Here is a 20,117-nt window from a genome sequence, read left to right as displayed (position 1 = left end):
TACTTTCTTGTTAAAGAGTTTAAGATGCTTGCTAAAGCACCCGTGTTTGTGTTATTGTTTATTGATGCTGTGGAGCCAACGGATATCGTTAGATCTGCTTGCTTATTCTGTTTTTCTTGGTGCACTTCTTTTGGAATGAGACCGCCAATTTGAAATGTTATCTGGGCCTTCAGAAGAATGAATGACTAGTGCCTTTCTGGTGTGATGGTGTAAGGAAAGGGGTTTCCATAGAGGCAAATATTTGCCCTGTGGAGGAAAATAGAGTTTTGTGCAAACGCATTATTTGCATTACGTACCCATGGTGATCTTCCAGATAGTAAAAAATGTGCATAGCTAAATTTTGTGCACTTTGAGTACTAGAAATCTATGACTATTGTAGACTTCTAGCAAAACACATGCGATTATCTGTAAATCTGGTAGAAGTCCGGAATGTACCCAAAAAGCAGGTGAAAACCACGCTGAGTGCCTTACTGACTTTTCCCAATCGCAGCCTTGTCGATTTTGCATTTTATTTTTGCAGTCACTTTAGTTTTTCATCCTTAGCCTGAAATGTAGTAGCTGAAGCGCTCTATGGATTCTCAGCTCAGACGAGTATAACAGTAAATCTGAACAATATGTAGATAATCGTATGTTAGGAGAATTTTGTATAAATCGTCTGTATTCCCGTGTTTCCATATCTGTATGTCTCTTCAACATATAAACCTCTCCATAAATGTATTCACTCTTGAGCCTTCCACGTTTGCAGTTTCATATATAGGCTCGTAGGTGTACGTTTGAAAATCAACATACATCTTTGACAAATTATTCCTGAATTTGATGCGTGTTCATTACGTTTAACTAGATATTTATGAGAAGTATAAAATTGTTTAAAAAAATTTATGAACCTTATCTTAGAATACGGACTTCAGAAGCTCCCCCGTTTATATATTAACTGAAAACAATTGCAGTCAATACATACAAAAATATAAATAGTTAAGTGTTTACTGAACTGAAATGCATGTCTTTATCAACAGCTTACTGCAAAGTAGGTGTGGGCATTTGCTATGATATCAGGTTTGCTGAGCTCGCTCAAATTTATGCCAAAAAAGGTAAGATTCCTGGAGCATACTTTAAATAATGGGTTTATGTTGTGTATAGAAGGATACTACACTTTTGCTCATTTATGCATTGTTTTTCTACCAAGAGGCAGCTACATGTAAATTCATTCGGTGTTTTGATCATGAAACATTTAAATTTGCTTGTTGAAAGGTGAGGGTGGTACTTGATACTTTGACTTCAACTTGGGATCCAGGACACAACACAATCTTCCATGTCCCCTCATAGGTGTTTGTTCATCTCTCCTTGTTTTCTGAACATATCAGAATGATAATTGGCCAGACTAGGTCTCAGTGCCCACAATACATCACCCCATGTTTACTGGGCGCAGCAGTGACGAATTTCAGTTACAAGGAAGAGAAATAGGCTCTATATCGTAAATGTCTTGGGTCTCATTGAATTTATTATTCGTATTTTCTGTGTCATTTGTTGCCTCTGATAAAATGCTTCATTCTGCTTGATGCTGTCTAGTGTTGGCTCTGCTAAAATAGTAGGGAATGTTCCTGCTGCGGTCAATAGTTTGTCCGATTGGATTCTATTGCAAACAGGAGGCTCTTTAGCAACCTCACACAACATTGGCCACTGCATCCAGAATGTAGTCATAAGTAGATGTCAGTCACTTGTGACTAAATGCTAACAACTCTTCGTGAGCCTGTAGGAAATCCATCCAGTTCAGGTTAGTCGGCTCTGGGATTGGAACTATGAAAACATAAAAGGAGTAACCTAAATTTCCAGTGTATTTAAAGATCCCATAAGGCATTCCTGCCCATTTTCAAATCAAAACTCTTAACCTTGAAATGCTCTTAATAAAGTACCACAGTGAATGCCCTTCGTCATATATGATTTAAAAAAACACTACCACCCGTATAAAACTGAAAATTCATAGTCAATAGGGCAGATTCTTCTAGTTATTAGTGAAGGAGTGCCCCAGTTTTACTAAAGACAATGTAGGAGACTTATGGAATCTATTTTCCTACTTTAGTTATACAGCACATTCAACCAAAACACTACAATTCCCCCAATCCTGCATTCTCAAGCAGGGAAGGGAACAGTAACAACAAATAAAAACACACAGCAATATAAATAGGTATGGTCCAGAATGAACTTCCTATATTGTTTATGTGCCAAGACTGCAGACCATGGAGAAATCTAAATAAAACAAATAAACACAAACCAAATCATTTCCTCCTTCCTTTGATTAATGTCCTCAGTATAAAAGCTTTTTCTTCCAGGAGGCATCCTTTACCACTCCAGTCATGCTTGATCCTTTAAGCTGAATTCTGATTAGTTCAAACGGGTACTGAAAATAATCAAAAGAGCTGTTAATAACATGCCATGTAGGGCAGGAAAGAATTATTATACACATGTAGTGGCAGAAAGTATTTGTCTCCAATGTCTTTAATGAAATCGGGACTCTGCTTCACTAATAGCTAGGAGAATGTGCAATTTTATTACAAGACAGGACGTCCTATTATGCAAGGTAGAGCTTTCTCACCACAATCATGTCAGCCTTATGAATGGGTTTACAATTAAGTTTTAAATGTAGAAACCCTTGAGCAGCCTGCTGACCCTAGAATGTTGTCCACCCTGGCACTAGTCCAGAAGGTCTTTGCATCCATAGCTTTCCTCAGTATGTGTGCACCAAACTGCTGAGTATCTACACCCACCAAAACCATTACCTCTTTCACCCATCTGCTCAGCATGGGTTTCCTCAGTGCTGTGAATAACTGCGAACTCAGTAGTGGTAGAGTCATTCTTGGTATGCCTTGTAATTATAAAGTGTACCCCACTCCTGACTGCGGTCTCCGCTGGGCCGACGGAAGCGGGCCACACGCGCGGCTGAGGGCGGCTGTCTGCAAGGCGCGCAGAGGCGGCCACACTGGCGGACTGTGCTTTTACCGCGTCTGGCCTGCTGGGGTACTGGCGACCGTGGAGTTGCTGGAGCGGGGCGCCTGCCCGCATCAGGTGAATTGCAGTGGAGGCCGGCACGGCAGAGCGGAGGGCTGGGTTCTCTGGCGCGATGCTGTCTGTGCTGCTGGGGAGCCTTGGGCCTGCTCCTGCGCAGCCTGGAGGAGGCGTGGCTCTGGGTGCGCCCGGCCGCGGGCTGGACGGGGAGGCCCAGGGGACAGAATACCTACCGTTTAAAAAAGACACTGTCGGTTGGGCTGCTCGTGCTGCTGTGCTGCGCCGTTCCGGGGGCGCATGCAAGCGGGCCCAGCCCAACTTAAATTGACGAAACGCCACTACAGCCAGCAGTTGGTGTGACTCGGGAGTGGCCTTACTGCTGATCCCTGTCCCGGGAGCTGGGGTCCGGTCCTTGCTGGACCACACGGAGAGAGGCTGGGCCATGCGGCTCAACCAGATGGGAGGACGTGGGCGCTCGTCTTAGCGGGCTCGCCTTATTGTGCAGCTGAGACACAACCTAAATTGGCCTTCACTGTTTGGTCCTCTTGACCTGGCCGGGTGCGATGGTGGGCCCCCATGCGACGGAACCCCTCGTGTGCTATCTTGTTAGCGAAGAAACACCCACCAACATTTTTAAAGATTCTGGACATGGCGGGGACCGGTAGCCTCCGCGCTGGAACCGGTGCTAAGCATCCACAGGACGCTGCAACTCAAGATAGCCAAAAACTCGATGCCGTATTAGCTGCAGTGGAACGCATCGGTGATTCGCAGGAACGGGCCCACACATCTCTGGAAGCCAAAATAGACAAGGTGGCCAGTGACCTCGTTTTGCTACATGCATATCACTGCAATTTGGCGGAAAAGACAGGCACAATTGAGGCGCGAATAGACAAATTGGTGCCTGCGACATCCTGCCTAGAGACCAAAATGGGAGATGCATTGACCCGCATAGGAGAATTGGAGCATTGTGTCGGACGCGGAAGGACGCACCCGAAGAAACAATATACGCGTGATTGGCCAGCCGGAGGGCGTGGAGGATCGTGATGCTGTGGCCTACTCTGAAGCCTGGCTCCGGTGATTAATACCGGAAGGAACTCTGACTCCTTTCTTCTCAGTCGAGCGTGCACATAGGATTCCTACACGACCAAGACCACCGGGAAGTGGCCAGCGCCCCTTTATAATTCGTTTGCTTCATTATGCAGACAGGGATATTATCCTTAGGTCTATGAGATCATCCCCACCGCCTTGAGTCGACGACGCACAGGTAATGCTGTTTCCGGACTACACATTAGCTGTGCAGCAAGACCGTGCCTCCTACTTACCTTTAAAACGCAAGCTCCGGACATTGCACCTTGAGTACTCTTTTATTCCTGGCCAAACTCTGCATAATAACTGAGAACAAATCCCACTTCTTTACCACACCTGAAGCGACGTGGGAATAGCTGGAGTCAACAGGCCTTATCAAAGGCCGGGACCTAGAGGGGAACCCACCAGTGTCGCGGGGTTACCGCACCCCTGTGAGACGCGCCCGCAGAGCGGGTGATGCAGCTCCGAAGAGCGCGAAACATGCCCCCGATCTGGAACAAATTATCCAGGAGCTGCGTGAGGCGTTGCAGTCGGTGGCGGCCATTAATGCCTCTACAACCGCATCGGAAGCAGAAACTGAAATTTCTCAACCCCCCAGCGACCGTCCTACTACACCGGACCAGCTTTCTGAGTCGAGTTCTCCGGCATGCTTAGGGGTGACCCCCGGTACAGCAGATGACTTGTTCTAGACCCCTTTGGCGCCTGTCTGGGCGACATAGAGGCCCTACGATCTTTTCCTCAGTACATAATGCGCACCTTGTTTATAGATTATGCAATGTAATATTGTACTAATCACCTGGGGATGCACCTGCAAACTCACGGGGCAATTGATTAACAGGCTGCACGTCTTGCGCTGGTTTCCCAGCTGTTCACGGGCACTACTTGCCACTGGCCCCCCCACCCCATTATCCACATACGCTGGGGTGCCCAACTTAATACACGCTCATCTTTACGTCACACGGCCCACCCCAGACTCCTACTAGTGGAGAACTAACATGTATAACTATTTTGTTGACCTCAAGGGTTATTTGGTTTGGGCGGAAACCGGTTGTTCCTCTGCTCTGATGGTATTTGGTTTGTTACTGTTGATACAGAGTCTATACACAAGTTGCCTACTGGAGCCCTGCCATTGTATGTAAAATCTTGCACTTATGGGCTGTGCAGATAGCTTGCTGCTCCAACAACCAAACACTATCATGAATACCTACATCCCTCTTACGTGGAATGTGCGCGGTATACAAACGCCAAAACATAGGTATTCCATATACTCCTACCTTAAAAGACACTCTGCGCACATCGCCTTTCTGCAAGAAACTCATTTGGCGCTCCCAGAGGTCCCCCACTTGCAGCGGCACTGGAGAGGTCAGTTATACGCAACAGGTCACTCTACCTATGCCAGGGGTGCCCTGGTCTGGATCAGACCGGGTGTCCCCTTTGTAGCAGAAGACCAACTAATAGATGATCAGGGGCTGGTGTGGGGGTGACTTGTTGGCGGGGCCATAGTACTGGGCTCCATACATGCCCCGAATGTGGACCAGGCCTCCTTCCTACATACTTTGTCTAACCCGCTGTCGGGGTGGAGCGACTATCCCTGGTTACTGGGAGGAGACTTTAACAGTGTGCTGGATACGGACTTGGACCGCTCCTTCCCCCCACTGCCCACGTCGCCCACTGTCAGCTGCACGTGCGCTGACCACCTGGACTAAAAATTGGCACCTGCTGGACATATGGCGACACCGCAATGCTACAGATAGAATTTACTCGTATTACTCGGCCCCGCACTCCCTACATGTGCGCCTTGATAGAATACTTTGCACACAGAATTTATACTCTACAGTACTGGACACGGACTATCTAGGTCGCACACATTCCAACCACAACCCGCAACTCGTGCGCCTGGGCTGGGATATTTCTCCCCTGACTGTCCCCACTTGGAGACTTAGGCCTGAGCTCCTGGAGGATGCAGCATTCAAAGCATCATTAGCTGAGGCAATTCCTGAATACTTTGCGCATAATGCAGGTACGGCATCTTCAGGCCTGATGGAATGGGACGCCTTTAAGGTTTTTATTAGGGGTCATTGTATGGGGACGCAGTGGAATCTGCATCACTCTTTGGAGCGTGAACTCGCTCACATAGAGTGGAACTTCCTGTGCACTGAACGGGAGATTGCCCGAAGTCCCACTGAGATAACACTGTTATCAACGGCTCAGGCCAAGCACTTATCTCTCCTTGAGCGGTTACGTCGCTTAAACTATGCCGCTCACTTGGCGCGCACACATACCTCCGCAGATAAGTTGCGCAAACTCTTAGCTTGGCTGACCAGGAGCGCACAAGACCATGGCCCAATTGTGGAGATTCGCTCGGAGGCTGGAATCATGTTTCATACACCCTCGGAGATACACTCAGCGTTCACGCAGCACTATAGGACTCTATATGACTCAGCTGCATCTCTCCATCAGCGGTTTTGTGCAGAATTCCTCTCGGCAGCTGCACTCCCCCGCCTGATGGCTACCCAGAGGAATACATTGGATCTCGCCGAGATCCAAGCTAGTATTCACGAGTTATCCGCGGGTAGGATTCCAGGCCCAGATGGTCTACTAGATGATTTTTATAAGGCATTCTCCCCAATCCTTGCGCCCCAACTCCTCCGCATATACGAAGAGTCTATGCAGAGAGGATTTTTGTCGGCATCCCAGAATGAGGTGATGTTGGTATCCCTTCCCAAACCAGGCAAGGACCCGATGGAGCTTAGCTCATATCGTCCTTTAGCAATGCTCAACACAGACTATAAAATATTGGCCAAGACCGTAGCGACGCGTATGGCGCCCATGGTGCCGGACCTGGTACACCCAGACCAGAACGGATTTGTGCCTGCGTGAGATACATCACATAACGTAAGGCGGCTGTTCCGTGTTATGCATTATTCGAAAAGGGGCTGGCCATTGGCGGGATGCCTGGTTCTCGACCTGGAGAAGGCCTTTGATTCCTTAGAGTGGTCATTCCTTTTTGAGGTCCTGCAGCGTTTTGGCATCGGACCCCGTTTTCTTCACATGGTTAGGCTACTATACACTAATCCTCAAGTCCGGGTCAAAATGTGGTGGGAGTATCTCGGAGCCGATTGAAGTGCACAGGGGCACGAGACAGGGTTGTCCCCTTTCTCTGCTGCTGTTCTCCCTTGCCATGGTGCCCTTGGATGCGGTATTACGCGATCAGGGCCCCTGCTGGGGCATTGCCCTAGGAGATGGCCTACACACTGTATCACTATATGCCGACGACCTCTTACTGTATTTCAGAGATGTCACGCGGGTTCCTTCAGTGGTCGGTACTTTACTGCAGCAGTTTGCCTCACTCTCTGGATTAAGGGTTAATTGGGCTAAGTCATGCCTCTTCCCCTTCGATCCTACACTCCCAAACCCAGAATTGCGCCTTTCTGGAGATGCTGTTCCTTGGCAACCTCATACGTTCAGATATTTAGGCATCCATATCTACCACCATAAAGAGGACTTACTTGAAGGGAACCTTAAGAGGGCGGTGTCCTCCATTAGATCCCAGATGACCTTTTGGCAAACGCTGCCACTATCTGTGGCGGGTAGGATTGCCCTATTGAAAATGATTGTACTACCACGTTTATTATACTACTTTTCCAACCTCCCCTACTACATACCGGTAATTTTTTTCAAGGAGCTGGAACCCAAGCTGAGAGAATTTATCTGGAATAAAGGGCGCTGCAGAGTCGCACTTAAGAAACTCTATATGCCACTGGAGCGGGGCAGTCTATCAGCTCCTAATCTGGAGCATTATTATTTGGCTTCCCAGCTCCAGTGGGTGTCCAAATGGCTAGCGGGCCTCCATCTTCCCGATACGGCAACCGCTGCGGGCCCCAGGTCCTTTGCACAGGTGCCGCATTTGTTTCACCCACTCACGTGCTCGGCGCCGCAGAAGCAACTTTTCCTTAAGGTGGCTCACAGTTGCAATCGAAGGTCCCTGCGCCTCACGAGGGAAACTGTCCCGTTGGCCCTGGCCCTATTGGGTACACCTCGTGGCTCCAAAGTCATGTCGGGAGCTGAACTACAGGTGTGGCATGCTGCGGAGCTGCCCACGTTGGGCGATCTGTACAGTGATGGTAGGCTGATCTCGTTCCCCGGTTTGGTCGCGGAAGCGGGCCTTCCTACAGGACAGTTTTTGCTGTATAGCTCACTGTTGCATTCTTTATCATCTGAATGGGGAGACCTAACGACTGCCCTCCGACCCATCTACTAATACAATACATTCAAGTGATGGGGCAGGGAAGACACCTGATTAGGTGGTTTACCGATGCACTGCGAACTCACATGGCTCAGGAGCACACCGCACTGCGTACTGCTTGGGAAAATGAATCGGCTACCCCTTCACGGACTTGCAGTGGAAATCTGTTCTCTCTAGCCATACTAATCTACCTCGCAACTCCAGATTTCGACTTATACAATTTTACATCATCCATAGGGCATACCTTACGCCAGCTCGCATGAACAGATATTTCTCTCGTTGCGATGCAGCTTGCCCCGCTGCAAACACCTGAATGCAGACATAATCCACATGTTATGGTCCTGCCCCTCCTTAGACAGCTACTGGAGAGCCGTAGTAGACTGTTTATCAGCATGCACGACACGCACAGTATTGTTCACATGGGAGGTCTGCGTACTAGGGCTATTCCCCAGAGGGACGCACCACAGGGCCACCACGAGATTTTTAGATTTGGGCTTAGTGACGGCCAAAAGGCTGATAACCCCCAGATGGAAGTCTGCAGAGGCACCTACCGTATTGACTTGGAAGCAATCATTTGCGATTTGGGTGGGTGCGGAGGGGGTGGCACTGAGGTGGGAGGATGCACTTGGGCTGCGCAAATACCTACTATCGGACAGCTGGGAGGTGATGCTGGCGCACTTGCAAAACCCAGGCGCAGGCTCTGATTCAGAGGAGTCAGACTAGTATTTGGGACGGACTTGCACCCAACCAAAATTAGGGGCGCACTGTGGTGTCCACCAGAGCGCCTATTGTTTTTGCGCTCCCATCTCAAATGTGCAGGCCAAGACAAAGTAGACATCAGGCATCTGGAGTGTAAACACTGTCCCAACGCACATTAACACATCTTTGCTGCATTGAAGAGACTCCCCATACACGAAGGCACAATCATGCAGTCATCAAACACTTGAAGATATAGAACTCCATTGTTTAAGAATGTTACTGTTGTTATTTGTTGTTAACCTAGGATCAGCATCTATATGTACATCTCTGTAAATGCGCATAAACTTTTGCGAAAGGGCTAGGGGAGCGTCAAGAAGTCTATTGCTCTGTATTTAACACCAGAGACCCAATTTCTCATTACATGGATCATCCGTACTAAATCTTAGGCGAACCCTAATGACTGCAAAATGTAATAATGCATGTTCGAATACTTCATCCATGCTCTGGCTGATATCATTATGCATTTCTTGTTGCCTGCTGTTCACTCTTATAACTACGCAGTACGCCTAACATTTACGAATCTCTGTTGTATCCACGTTAATGCAAAGTCAAAATGTTATGGTATAGATGAAATAACAATAAAAAGATTTCAGAAAACAAAAATAGATAATCCAAAACCCTAATAACAGAAAACCTTTGTAAAGGAAACCAAGCATAACAATGTTACCAGTTTAGCTGACAGGCACTTGAATGATAATTTGTCATTGTCTTACCTGGACTGAAATATGTGTAAGACCAAATTAACATCCCTCAGAGTTGATATCTAGGCTTGGGATGAATTTCACATCTAATTCAGTCCACCTATTTGCACACCACAGGATGGACATCTGCTGCCTTGCTCTCATCTTTCTGGTGCCCTGCTGAGCTTGCAGACCAGTAGGTATTAACCATTCTGTAAGAAATCTGACCTGCTGCTAAGGGTGCCAAGAAGCTCAGAACGTATGTGACATCCATACAAACGGGAATAGTTGACACATGCACAATTATGAAATCCAGCATATGACACAGATTAAGTGATATTATCCAAACACTGTGAGCCCCCCAAATTCTCTTAAACATTAATCATCGTGAGGAGATTAAGCTGTATTTACTATGTGGAAAAAGGTACTGCTCCATGGTTCAAATCTGGAAGTGATCTTGCATGTGACCTATTTATAGGTGAATGGTATAAGTGTCTTTGTATTAGTTCAGTCATACATCTCCTGTGCTCTGTGTTTAGACATAGGTCAATTAAGGCATTTATGTCAAACTCTACCAAAATCCCCAGTCTGTCCTCTACAGTATGCATTGTAAATTAATGTATATTTCTCAAGCAGCTTTGAAAGCCAGTGTGTCGGCCGTATATATTAACCCAGTAAGCTGGACAATTTATTATTTTGCCACCCTGGTCATCGGAAAGCTGTTGAAATATATGAATTTCTGTCCAGTTGTTTCCTTCTTTTTCTTAATGTCTTTAATTATTCTCTGAGGCCTTACTGGGTTATTGAGCTCCACTCACACATTCCAAGCAATGCCCTTCAAATGTGGAGAGACCTAACATGACTTAACTTCAAAAAGTTATCCCTTTCTGAAGGAAAGGACACATGTAACTTGGCCTGACCATTACACCTGTATCCTGCAGTAGTTTTGTGTCTTTTTTATACATGTGATCTCTCTCCCTCATCCCTCACCAGGTCTTAACCCTGGTCTGGGACTTAATATTCGCCTTTTCTCTTCTGCTGCCAAAAGTGCATTCTCTTCCCTTATAACCCAATATGAGCCAAGAGGACCAAACACTTCCTGACCTTTTGGATATTAATCTCTACCGTCACATTTTTCTCTAAACCATGTTTCCCAAGTATTGGCTTGATTGTGCTAGTAGGTGATACATGTCAGTACAAGTCAGCACCCTTATGCCTTGCCCTCCGGAGTCAGACCACAGACTTTGTTGTGTATGGTAAAGGTACATAAGCTAATGGAAGAACTGTAATGAATGTTGATTGACCGAGTTTTCCTGAGTATGGTGTGCAGGATTTGCTGTTCCTAAAGCTGAAGATACTGGTTAGTTCAAAATAGATGAAGCCCTTTATAGAGGTTTATTTGTTCTTTAGGCAGGGTTCAGGAAATCTGCATCTGACACCTCCTCTTTCTTTTGTATTCCCATTAGGGGCATACTGTGAAGACATCTCTACGCACTCCACCTTATCGCTTCCAATGGGCTGAAACTGTGTGAGATTGAGTGCCCCTGACCCCTTCTCCAACCCCACATGGATGCTGCCCCTGCTTCTGTCTAGCTAGGGAGTCTAACCTAGTCTCCTCCATAAGGTAGTACTGATAAAAAGTGCATTGGGATCTCAGGGGCATAAGGCATAGCACCACCCAACCTGCGGATACATCGCAACCAACAGTTGCGCAGCACCCTTAATTCCGTAGGGAAGGACGTGGCAGGAGTGCTGAGCCAGAGCACTACCCTGGCTAAAGGCCTAAAGATCCATAGTAAAGATCTCTATCCGGCATCATGTGATTGGCTATCCATTGAGTCAGCCATTGCAACTGCCCCGCCAGGTAATAGACCTTGAAGTCGGAAACTGCCGTCCCATGTACCCCCAGGGCTCTGAAGCATTTCAAGTGCAAGCCTTCGTCTACCAGATCCCCATAGGAAGTCAACTATCAGCGAGTTAAGCTACTTGTAGAAAGCACGCGGGATTCATAGTGGGAGTGTAACAAAATGATAAGGTAGTCGAGGCAGAGCGATCATTTTTAGTACGGGAGCATGTCCTACTACTGAGAGGGGTAATGATTCCCAGAAGGCCATGCTGCTGCAGAGCCCACGCAGTGCCCGCCCTCCATAAGGTCTGTTCTATTATGATACACGTATACCCCCAGGTATGCCAGGCAGTGTGGCTCCCATTGTAGGCCATTAAGGCCCTGAGGGCTTGCCTGGTCAGCTGTCATTGGAAAGAGACTGGACTTTTGCCAGTTGGCTCAGAGCCCCGATATCGAGCTGAAGCGATCCAGTAGGCTCCTTGCTCCCAAAAGAGAGTCCTCTGCATACCCCCAAAAAAGCAAAAGATCATCAGCGTATGAATCCATGTAATGGGTACACCTCTCCTGCCCTCAAGCCTCTATAGGCATTGCCTGCCCAAGCTAGACATGTGAGCGGCTCGATAGCAAGGGCAAAGAGAAGGGGGGGGGGGGGGGCAGTGGGCAGCTTTGCCTGGCTCCCCGTTCCACTCGTCCGAAATGATTCTACCAGTGCAGACTCTTGTTCATGGCATGGTATAAAGTAATTGTGTCCAGGAGACAAATTGCTCACCAAGGCTGAACTTGCGTAGCACTTCATATTAGTACGGCCATTCTAAGCTATCAAAAGCTTTCTCGAAATCTACAGCAATGACCACAACACTGTTCTTATTGGAAGAGTCATCATTGAGTAACGAAAATAGTCGACGTATGTTAAGCAATGTTCCCTCTAATTTTTTTTCCTTTATATGCGGAAATAAAGGTGCTTCATGCACTACAGTCAAGGCAGTGTACACTAAAGACACACAATAACTTAATATGTAAGCATGTGCAGCGTGCAAGCTACCAAATTCAGTGGCACAGCAAGAGTACCATCGGCCTTAATTTAAACCAGATAAAAATTGACCTCCCCTCATCTTTGGCTTGGTATTAAAAGAAACCCATTACAGGGTCACAGTAAGCTCCTTGCACCTCTGAGCACCAGTGACACTGAATCTTGGGACCCTAATCATTCTACGTACCATTCTTGTCTCTTCGCTATTGTCATGAATCTCATCTCCTCGCACCTTTTCTTATTTCTATCCACTTCTCTCGCTTGTCCTTACCTTGTTTTCTCTTTTTCTAAACTTTTTGTCCTGTCTCCTTGCGCCGCCTTATCTTCCCCACTTTTCCTTCTCCCTTTCCACTCTCCTCTACTTCTCCCGCAACCTGCCTCCTCTCTCTTCCAGTCTACATCCTACCATTGTCTCTTCCCCAAACTCTCTGACGTTCTTGGTTGTGCTCTTTGTCTACCTATCTCCTTTTTAAAAAAAATCTGTTTTATTCAAGTTTTCAGTTTTACATTTGAAGAACACAACTACAAACGCCCTCCTCCCCCCCCAGATGAAAGCTCCTAGGCAGCAACCATGTGCAAAACCACTTAACTACTGTACTAACGAATTTCGTTATCTATGACATTAACCTATCGAACTAGTGCACAGTTGTTGCCCTGATAGTCTTCTAAATGTCCCTTTCAAACTTTTGCCTCCCCTCTGGTTACCTGTCACCTTTTGTTTGTTCTTATCGTCCTTCCTTTTTTTTGTCCTTTCTCTCTTATTTCTATGTTTCATAGCCCTTTCTTTTTCTCAGCAATTCTTGCTTATTCACATCTTCCTTTTTACTATCTCAATCCCATAGGTCATCCTCTCCACACATGCCCCCTTTTGTCTCTACATTCAAATCCCGGTTTTCTTTATCCTCTCCTCCAAATCTTCTTACCTCCCCATCTTTCTTTTATTTATGTCCTTCCTATTATTTTGCTCTCCTATCCTTCACCTTTTCTTTCTTTCCAGTCCCCGTTGCTATCTTTTCTCCTTTTCTTTACACTCTCATCTTTATTATCATTCTGTACTTCCTACATTCTTTGTCCATTTTCCAACGCTGGGACTTTCCTGTCTTTATTTTTTCTACTCCATATCCCATTCTCACTGTACCCTTCTGTGTCCCTCCTTTATTTCCTTCCTCAATATCACTCCTACATAGTTGCCCACTCTTCCTCCCACCATTTTTCTATCCAGCTCTACTGCATTCCAACCTTCTGTTTTTCTTCATTTCCATTGCCTTTTCACCTTATCTACCAACTTCCACTCTGTCCCCTTGTCCTATTTTGTTTCCTTCCTCATGGCAAGCTTCTCCGCAAACCCAGTGAATGAACGTCTGGACTGTGCACTCAAGGTGAGAACCCTCGTCACGGATGACCTCCCCCATTCTGTTAGGCCTCTGGCTCTTACGCGGCATGGTCCAGACTCTTACACCTCCTGACCCCAGGTTGCCGGCCTCCAACCATTGTAGGTATATGGGGCCTAGGTTGCAAGCCGGCTCCCGTTGCCGCAATGCATCTGCGGGTACCCTCAGCCTGTGCCAGGCCTTGGAAGGTACCTCTATCCAAGTAACTTCTTCTGTGCGCATGTTCATGCCCTGCATTCCACCAGATGGAACACATGTGTAGGAGTGCAAATCAGCCTTCAAGAGCCATGTGCTGTGCCTCCCCTCTTCACAGAGCTCTAACTCTATCCAGTTCTGCTAAAGTTCCTTCACTGGGCCGTCCAGAGCCCATTGCTGATGTTCCCATCCACTCTGAGTTCTCCACAGGACTGACATGCTTCTTCCCTACGATCCCTGCAAGCCAATCTATAAGTCCTTCATACCCCTTCCCCTGTGCTGACAATGCCCCTCTCTGACCCTCAAACTTCCAAACTCTACCTCCAGTGCTGGCTCCTGCACTCTAGTGAGAGCAGACTGATTCTCTGAACTCTATTTCACATTGGTAAGGATAATTATATGCCTGGCTACTCATTTTCATTTGCACTAACAGAAGCGTACAGCCAAAAGCTATACCTTGAGGAACTGTTACCCAAATCATTGGTGCTCAGTATATCGACCTCGGATGAAAGGCGTACCTTACAAACCAAGCACAAAATTCTCCTTAATCCGGCTCACTATTCCAAGAGTAGAGCTCTCCTCAACCTGCCCTCTTCGGGTCTGGTGCTGCAACAAGACACTGAAACTCTTCCCAAGACCACACACATGTATCCTCTCCCTGCCCCCTCTGTGATGCCCTTAAGTATGACGACTCTGAGGCGTGGAGGGAAGATAGTGCATGATCTAGATGCTGCTGGCTGTGGGAAAAAGGGGTAACCTAACAGTTTACAAGCAGCTTTGGTAACAATTCATAGGTCACTGTGCTATATTAGGATTGTAATTTATGAATTGCAAGTAATAAAAGGATCTCTGTGACAACAAGCAGTAACTCACTTAGCTATCTACATAAATACAGTTCTGTTGGTATGGTGCACTTTCATTGCATCAGGCATACTAACCCTCGGCGCTACCTTAGATGTCAAAACTGCTTCTAGACAAAACTCTGATCTCTCTCTAGCAGGCCTATTAATCACCAGTTATCTTAACACTTCTACTGTTACCTGAAAACTGTTGAACGCACAGCACAACCCTAAAACCAGCCCTGCGCCATAGGCATCCTGAACTCACCTATTTGAAGGAGCACTGATATGCGATGATAAATTAAAGTGAGGCTCGGTTAAAAAAAAAAGTATTTGCCAAGTCTTTAAACAGAATAAAGTTCAATGCGTTTATTTCACACTGCCCCGGATCGGCAGCCTGAAATGCTCCATTATTGAATTAATGGAAGTAGCAGCCCCTTTGTCTTTGGTGCATGTCCTGGGCCTCATACAGTGCAGCCTGCCACACGCAAAAGAGGATTTTTCACACCTGCCGAACGTCGAAGAAATGTATTTTTATTATCCCTTTTGGTCCTGGAAGTGGCCAGGGCGCTCCGAGAGATAGCCTGGGCGCATGGAGAGGCAAGGCTGCGCACACGCACTCAACCTAAAGGGAACATAGATGTTAAGGGCCGTAAGCCATACAGGAATAAATCCTGCCTGATCTCGATGGATCAGTTGAGGCATATGGTGTAGGAGGCGTATGGCTAGGATTTTGTTAAATATTTTGGAATCCACTGATAGCATCGACAGAGGTCGATAGGATGTTACATCAGTGGCTGGTTTTCTTGATTTCAGGAGGGGAATGATAAAGGTCATCTGAGCCAAACACCACATCTACCACCTACTCACTGACCAACAACCTGACTTTTCGTAACTAAATCATCACCACAGTCGTTCCCCCAGATTATCAAACTGTCACACAAAATTGCATAGGCTAAAGAGGCTGTGCTATTTAAGAAAACAATAAATCTCACCAAAGCTGACAATATTTCCATACAAGGTTGTGAGGCCCTCATAACCAGATACAACCCTACACCAACTTCCTCCTATAACTTCCTCCTCCTTTACAGACCACCACCTAGCAATGCAACGTTCCCAGACACATTTCTAGACACATTTTAAATTATTACACTGCACTCCAATCTATGCATCCTTGGTGACCTAAACATTTGGTTCAACAAACTCAATATGCCACATTCAAGAACTGTCATCAATAGCTTAGACGCACTGAATCGACATCAGATTGTCCACAAACCCACACACATCGCTGGACACAACCTAGCTGTCATTTTAGCAAATCCAGAACTAGTTAGTTTTCAAAGGAATACTCCATGCAATTGGTCAGACCACCTTCTGGTAGCTTTCCAGCACAAAACCTAATTTCACCATACAGGCCTCCTTTTATCGACGAAGGAAAAAAATCAATTTTGAATACTTACTAACTCAACTAACTTCCAACACAGATCTAGACACAATAAATCCCATTCAAAACCTTTGAGTGGCTCCAGGAAGCATTTGATATCCTAATACCACTGAGAACAATACAAACAGAACAATAGAAAACAAGCACCTCAGAGGAATGCAGAACTAAAAAAGATAAAACAAATTTCAAAGCTGCAATGCCCCTGGCTCAAAACAAATAGTAATCAAGACAAACACCACTTACACAAACTTTACAGAATATATATCGAGTCAAAAAAGGTACTATTTAGACAGAATTCTGAGTGCTAAGTGTGCAAATAAAGAATCCTATAAAAATCTCACAGCATTTCATAAACCTAAATGCACAGAAGGAACTCATACCCTGACTCAATAATTTATTAACAAACTGCAAATCATTACACAACCAAAGCAGACATGTTGGGCTCCTGTTTAAAACAAAGGAAAATCACCAGCACCAGCCTACGTTCAACAATCCCCTTTAGGCTTAGGCTATTCTAGTCTCCATTTCCAACAGCTACCACAAAGAGACTTTTTGGAGCTGATCAAAGCGAGCAGACCAGCCGGCTGCCTTTCGGACCCTTGTCCACCACAAATCTTCACGGACATTCTTTTAGCTACCTCTACTGCCACACCAGAAAGAAAAATCATCAATAATGCTTAGCTATGAGAATCTTTCTAGAACACTTAAAAAAAGGCATACATACGCCCATTAACTGCAGACTGATTACAGTTGGACCTTTCCTGGGCACACTGGTATAAAGAGCAGCATTCACCCAGATGTGACAATTCTTTGAACATAACTCATACTTTCTGACTTCCAAACAGGAGTCTGTCCAGGAAGAGGCTCAGAGTCTGCCCTCATCACCATTTTGATGACCTTAAAAACACAGTAGACTGGAACGGGTCGCTGCACTACTTCTCTTGGACCTTTCAGCTTCCTTTAACACAGTTGACCATGCCACTGTAATCCAAAGACTGTACGGAGTCGGCGTGGACGGCACTTCCCTCGACTGGAACACATCCAACCTTCAAAACAGGAAAAATTTCATCCTTACTCCCACACACCCTCCCCTTCGCATCCAGACTGTACTTAACAAAAGCAGGGATCACTCAAGGTTATAATTTCACCCATGTTTTCAACATCTTTGTGAAGTAATTACTGGCAATGATCAGTGAATTTCAGCTCACATGCTATAACTATGCAGATGACACACAAATACTTCTTAAACTGGAAAGCCTCAAAGACATTGGAAACTCAGAAATTTACAATTGACTCAGGGCCGTTGATCAGTGGATGACATGAAGCCACCTCAAAATGCTTCCAAAACTGAAATATTCTCATGTGGTGATTCAGAAACATTATAACCTACTCTGCACCTGGCCTGACAATCTGGGACCACCCCGATGATATAAGGAAGTAAGAAACCTTGGAATTACCATGGACTCCAAATTATCAATTAATGCCCAAGTAAACAAGTTAGCAAGATTAGGCTTCATTACTTTGAAAACTCTGCCACGCATCTCCCCCGCCACCCACCTAGAATTTCCACACAAGTTCTAAACAGCTATCTCTCTTGTACTGTCAAAACTTGATTACATCAATAACCTCTACAACGGACTATCTTTATCAATTATAAAAACGAATTACAACTAATTCAGAACTCTGCTGCCAGGTTACTTCTACATGAAAAGCCACAAGCCCACATCTCCCCTGTCTTGAGGGCCCTACATTGGTTAACGGTTGCCAGAAGGTCCACCTTCAAGCTGCTGTGTATCATCCATAAAGCAGTACATGGGATAGGACCACTGTTGGTCAGGAATAAAATCACCAAGTACATACGACAGAGGAGCCTTCGCTGAAGATTGGCACCTTGCCTCACAACCCCAGCATACAAGAAAAAACATTGTTGGCAGCTCTGGACTACCTTCAACACAGCATCAAAGGAAATGCTAACCTGATGGAATGGACTCCATTCCGCTTCTGCCCTTGGTGCGATGCCAAATTTCCACAAACAGGCCAGTGTCATGTGTGCAGTCTCCACTTCTTCCCGATCAAGAAGTGGACTGTGACGCCTGTAAATCCGATCCTAGAAGACCCTTTGGGACCGAAGAGCATGCCAGTTGGAAAAGGCCCACAAGAGTCTGAACAACACTCTGGACATCTTTGGTGAGGAGAACGCTCAAGAGGAGCCTGTGCAGGAGGAAGAAGCCCTCTCCGTCCAAGACAATTCGACTCATATGTCCAGTTGGACATCAAAAGTCACAAGATCACTTCAGCCCAGTGCGTGAGTACCATGACCCCTCCAACCCACCATAAGACTGTAAAAAAATCTTTTCAACCCCATCTCGAGGTCGCCGGTCCGCCACTGCCACCAGGCCATGGTCGGTACCAAAAGGCTACTTCGAATGCCCGTCCTCTGGCCTGGCATTGAAAAAATCCGGCAAAGTCCATGACTCCATCCTCTGCTTTGATCTCACTCTCCTTGGACTAAGAGATCGTCTCCGTTTCAATTCGAACCTCAGCACCAAACTGAAATTCATCAGCTTCTGTGCCGACCAAACCACACTGATGAAACCTTTGGTGCCAAAAACATTGGAACAAAAATAATTGGAACAAAGATATTACATATATACTTAAAAGACCAGGATTCTAACACCCCTTCTCCAGTGGTGTCCATATAGGAGCACACAAAATGATAGACTGATGCTGAAACTTTTCATACACTCTCCCTAGTCACAGATCTGGGTTGTATCCGTCATTATTTTGCTCACCATGTCACCCCACTTTGGACCCAGTCATATGCAAATCAGCCTTGACCCCTGCTCCCCATGGAAACAGTCCAGCCTGAACTACCAGGCCAGGTCCTCCCTGGACAGGAAACAAGCATCCTGAAACCAGGATCGGGGAATCATCCCACATCAGCCAGGGTAGCTTGAATCCAGCGGCACTGCGAGCAAGTGACCCATGTCTGAGTATACCCTGGCCACTTAAGGCAAACATAGCAACACAGCCAGATGATGGACAGAGTGCCGAAACTTTTCAAACACTCACCCCAGTCACAGATCTGGGTTGAATCCATTGTTCTTCTGCTCACAATGCCACCCCTGGAAACCATGGACGCTTGTCAGCGCCGCCTCCAAATACAGAAGGGTACATGACATATTATTGCTACGCCTTACTCTTCTGTGCTTCTGAAACGGAAACTTTCTCTCCAGGAGACTTTGGACATTCTTCTACCAGCCAGAATAAGGACCAAGGGAAAGGCTACCAGTCCACCACATAGGCCTTCTCCCCCACCTCTTCCTCCACCAGCTTGTCCAACGTCTCCACCCCATCCTGTCCTTCTTCAATTCCAACTTCATCCCTTCCTCATTCTCCCACGTCATCCATACTGGGATATTACACTCTTCAGGGTTCTCCTTTGTTTGCTTCTGGGGATTTAGGTTGGACTCAAGATGGCCTAGACCCCTGGGGATGCTTATGATCCTAACCCTACCCCCTCTAATGACCCCAGCCTCTACCCTACACACCCCTCACCACCCGAAGACACTACTTTATATCAGCAGGTAGTAGCTAGGGC

The 20,117-nt window shown here is 46.3% G+C and overlaps 1 protein-coding gene across 2 annotated transcripts in view; it reads left to right on the top strand.

The window, feature by feature from the left end:
• The window catches only part of NIT2 (nitrilase family member 2), a 367,129-nt gene that overhangs the window by 225,640 nt on the left and 121,372 nt on the right, over positions 1-20,117 (top strand). Inside the window, exon 6 of one of the 2 annotated variants that reach the window (XM_069204749.1) lies at positions 1,014-1,088. The exons of the other annotated variant lie outside the window; for it this stretch is intronic. Within the exon in view, the coding sequence (XP_069060850.1) occupies positions 1,014-1,088 (75 nt within the window). The remainder of the gene's footprint in view (positions 1-1,013; positions 1,089-20,117) is intronic. 2 annotated transcript variants of the gene reach the window in all.

The sequence above is a fragment of the Pleurodeles waltl genome, chromosome 8 (genome assembly GCF_031143425.1).
Source record: "Pleurodeles waltl isolate 20211129_DDA chromosome 8, aPleWal1.hap1.20221129, whole genome shotgun sequence".
NCBI classification, from domain to species: domain Eukaryota; kingdom Metazoa; phylum Chordata; class Amphibia; order Caudata; family Salamandridae; genus Pleurodeles; species Pleurodeles waltl.
The sequence above is the reverse complement of the archived record's forward strand: the minus strand, read 5'-3'. Positions and strand labels throughout refer to the sequence as shown.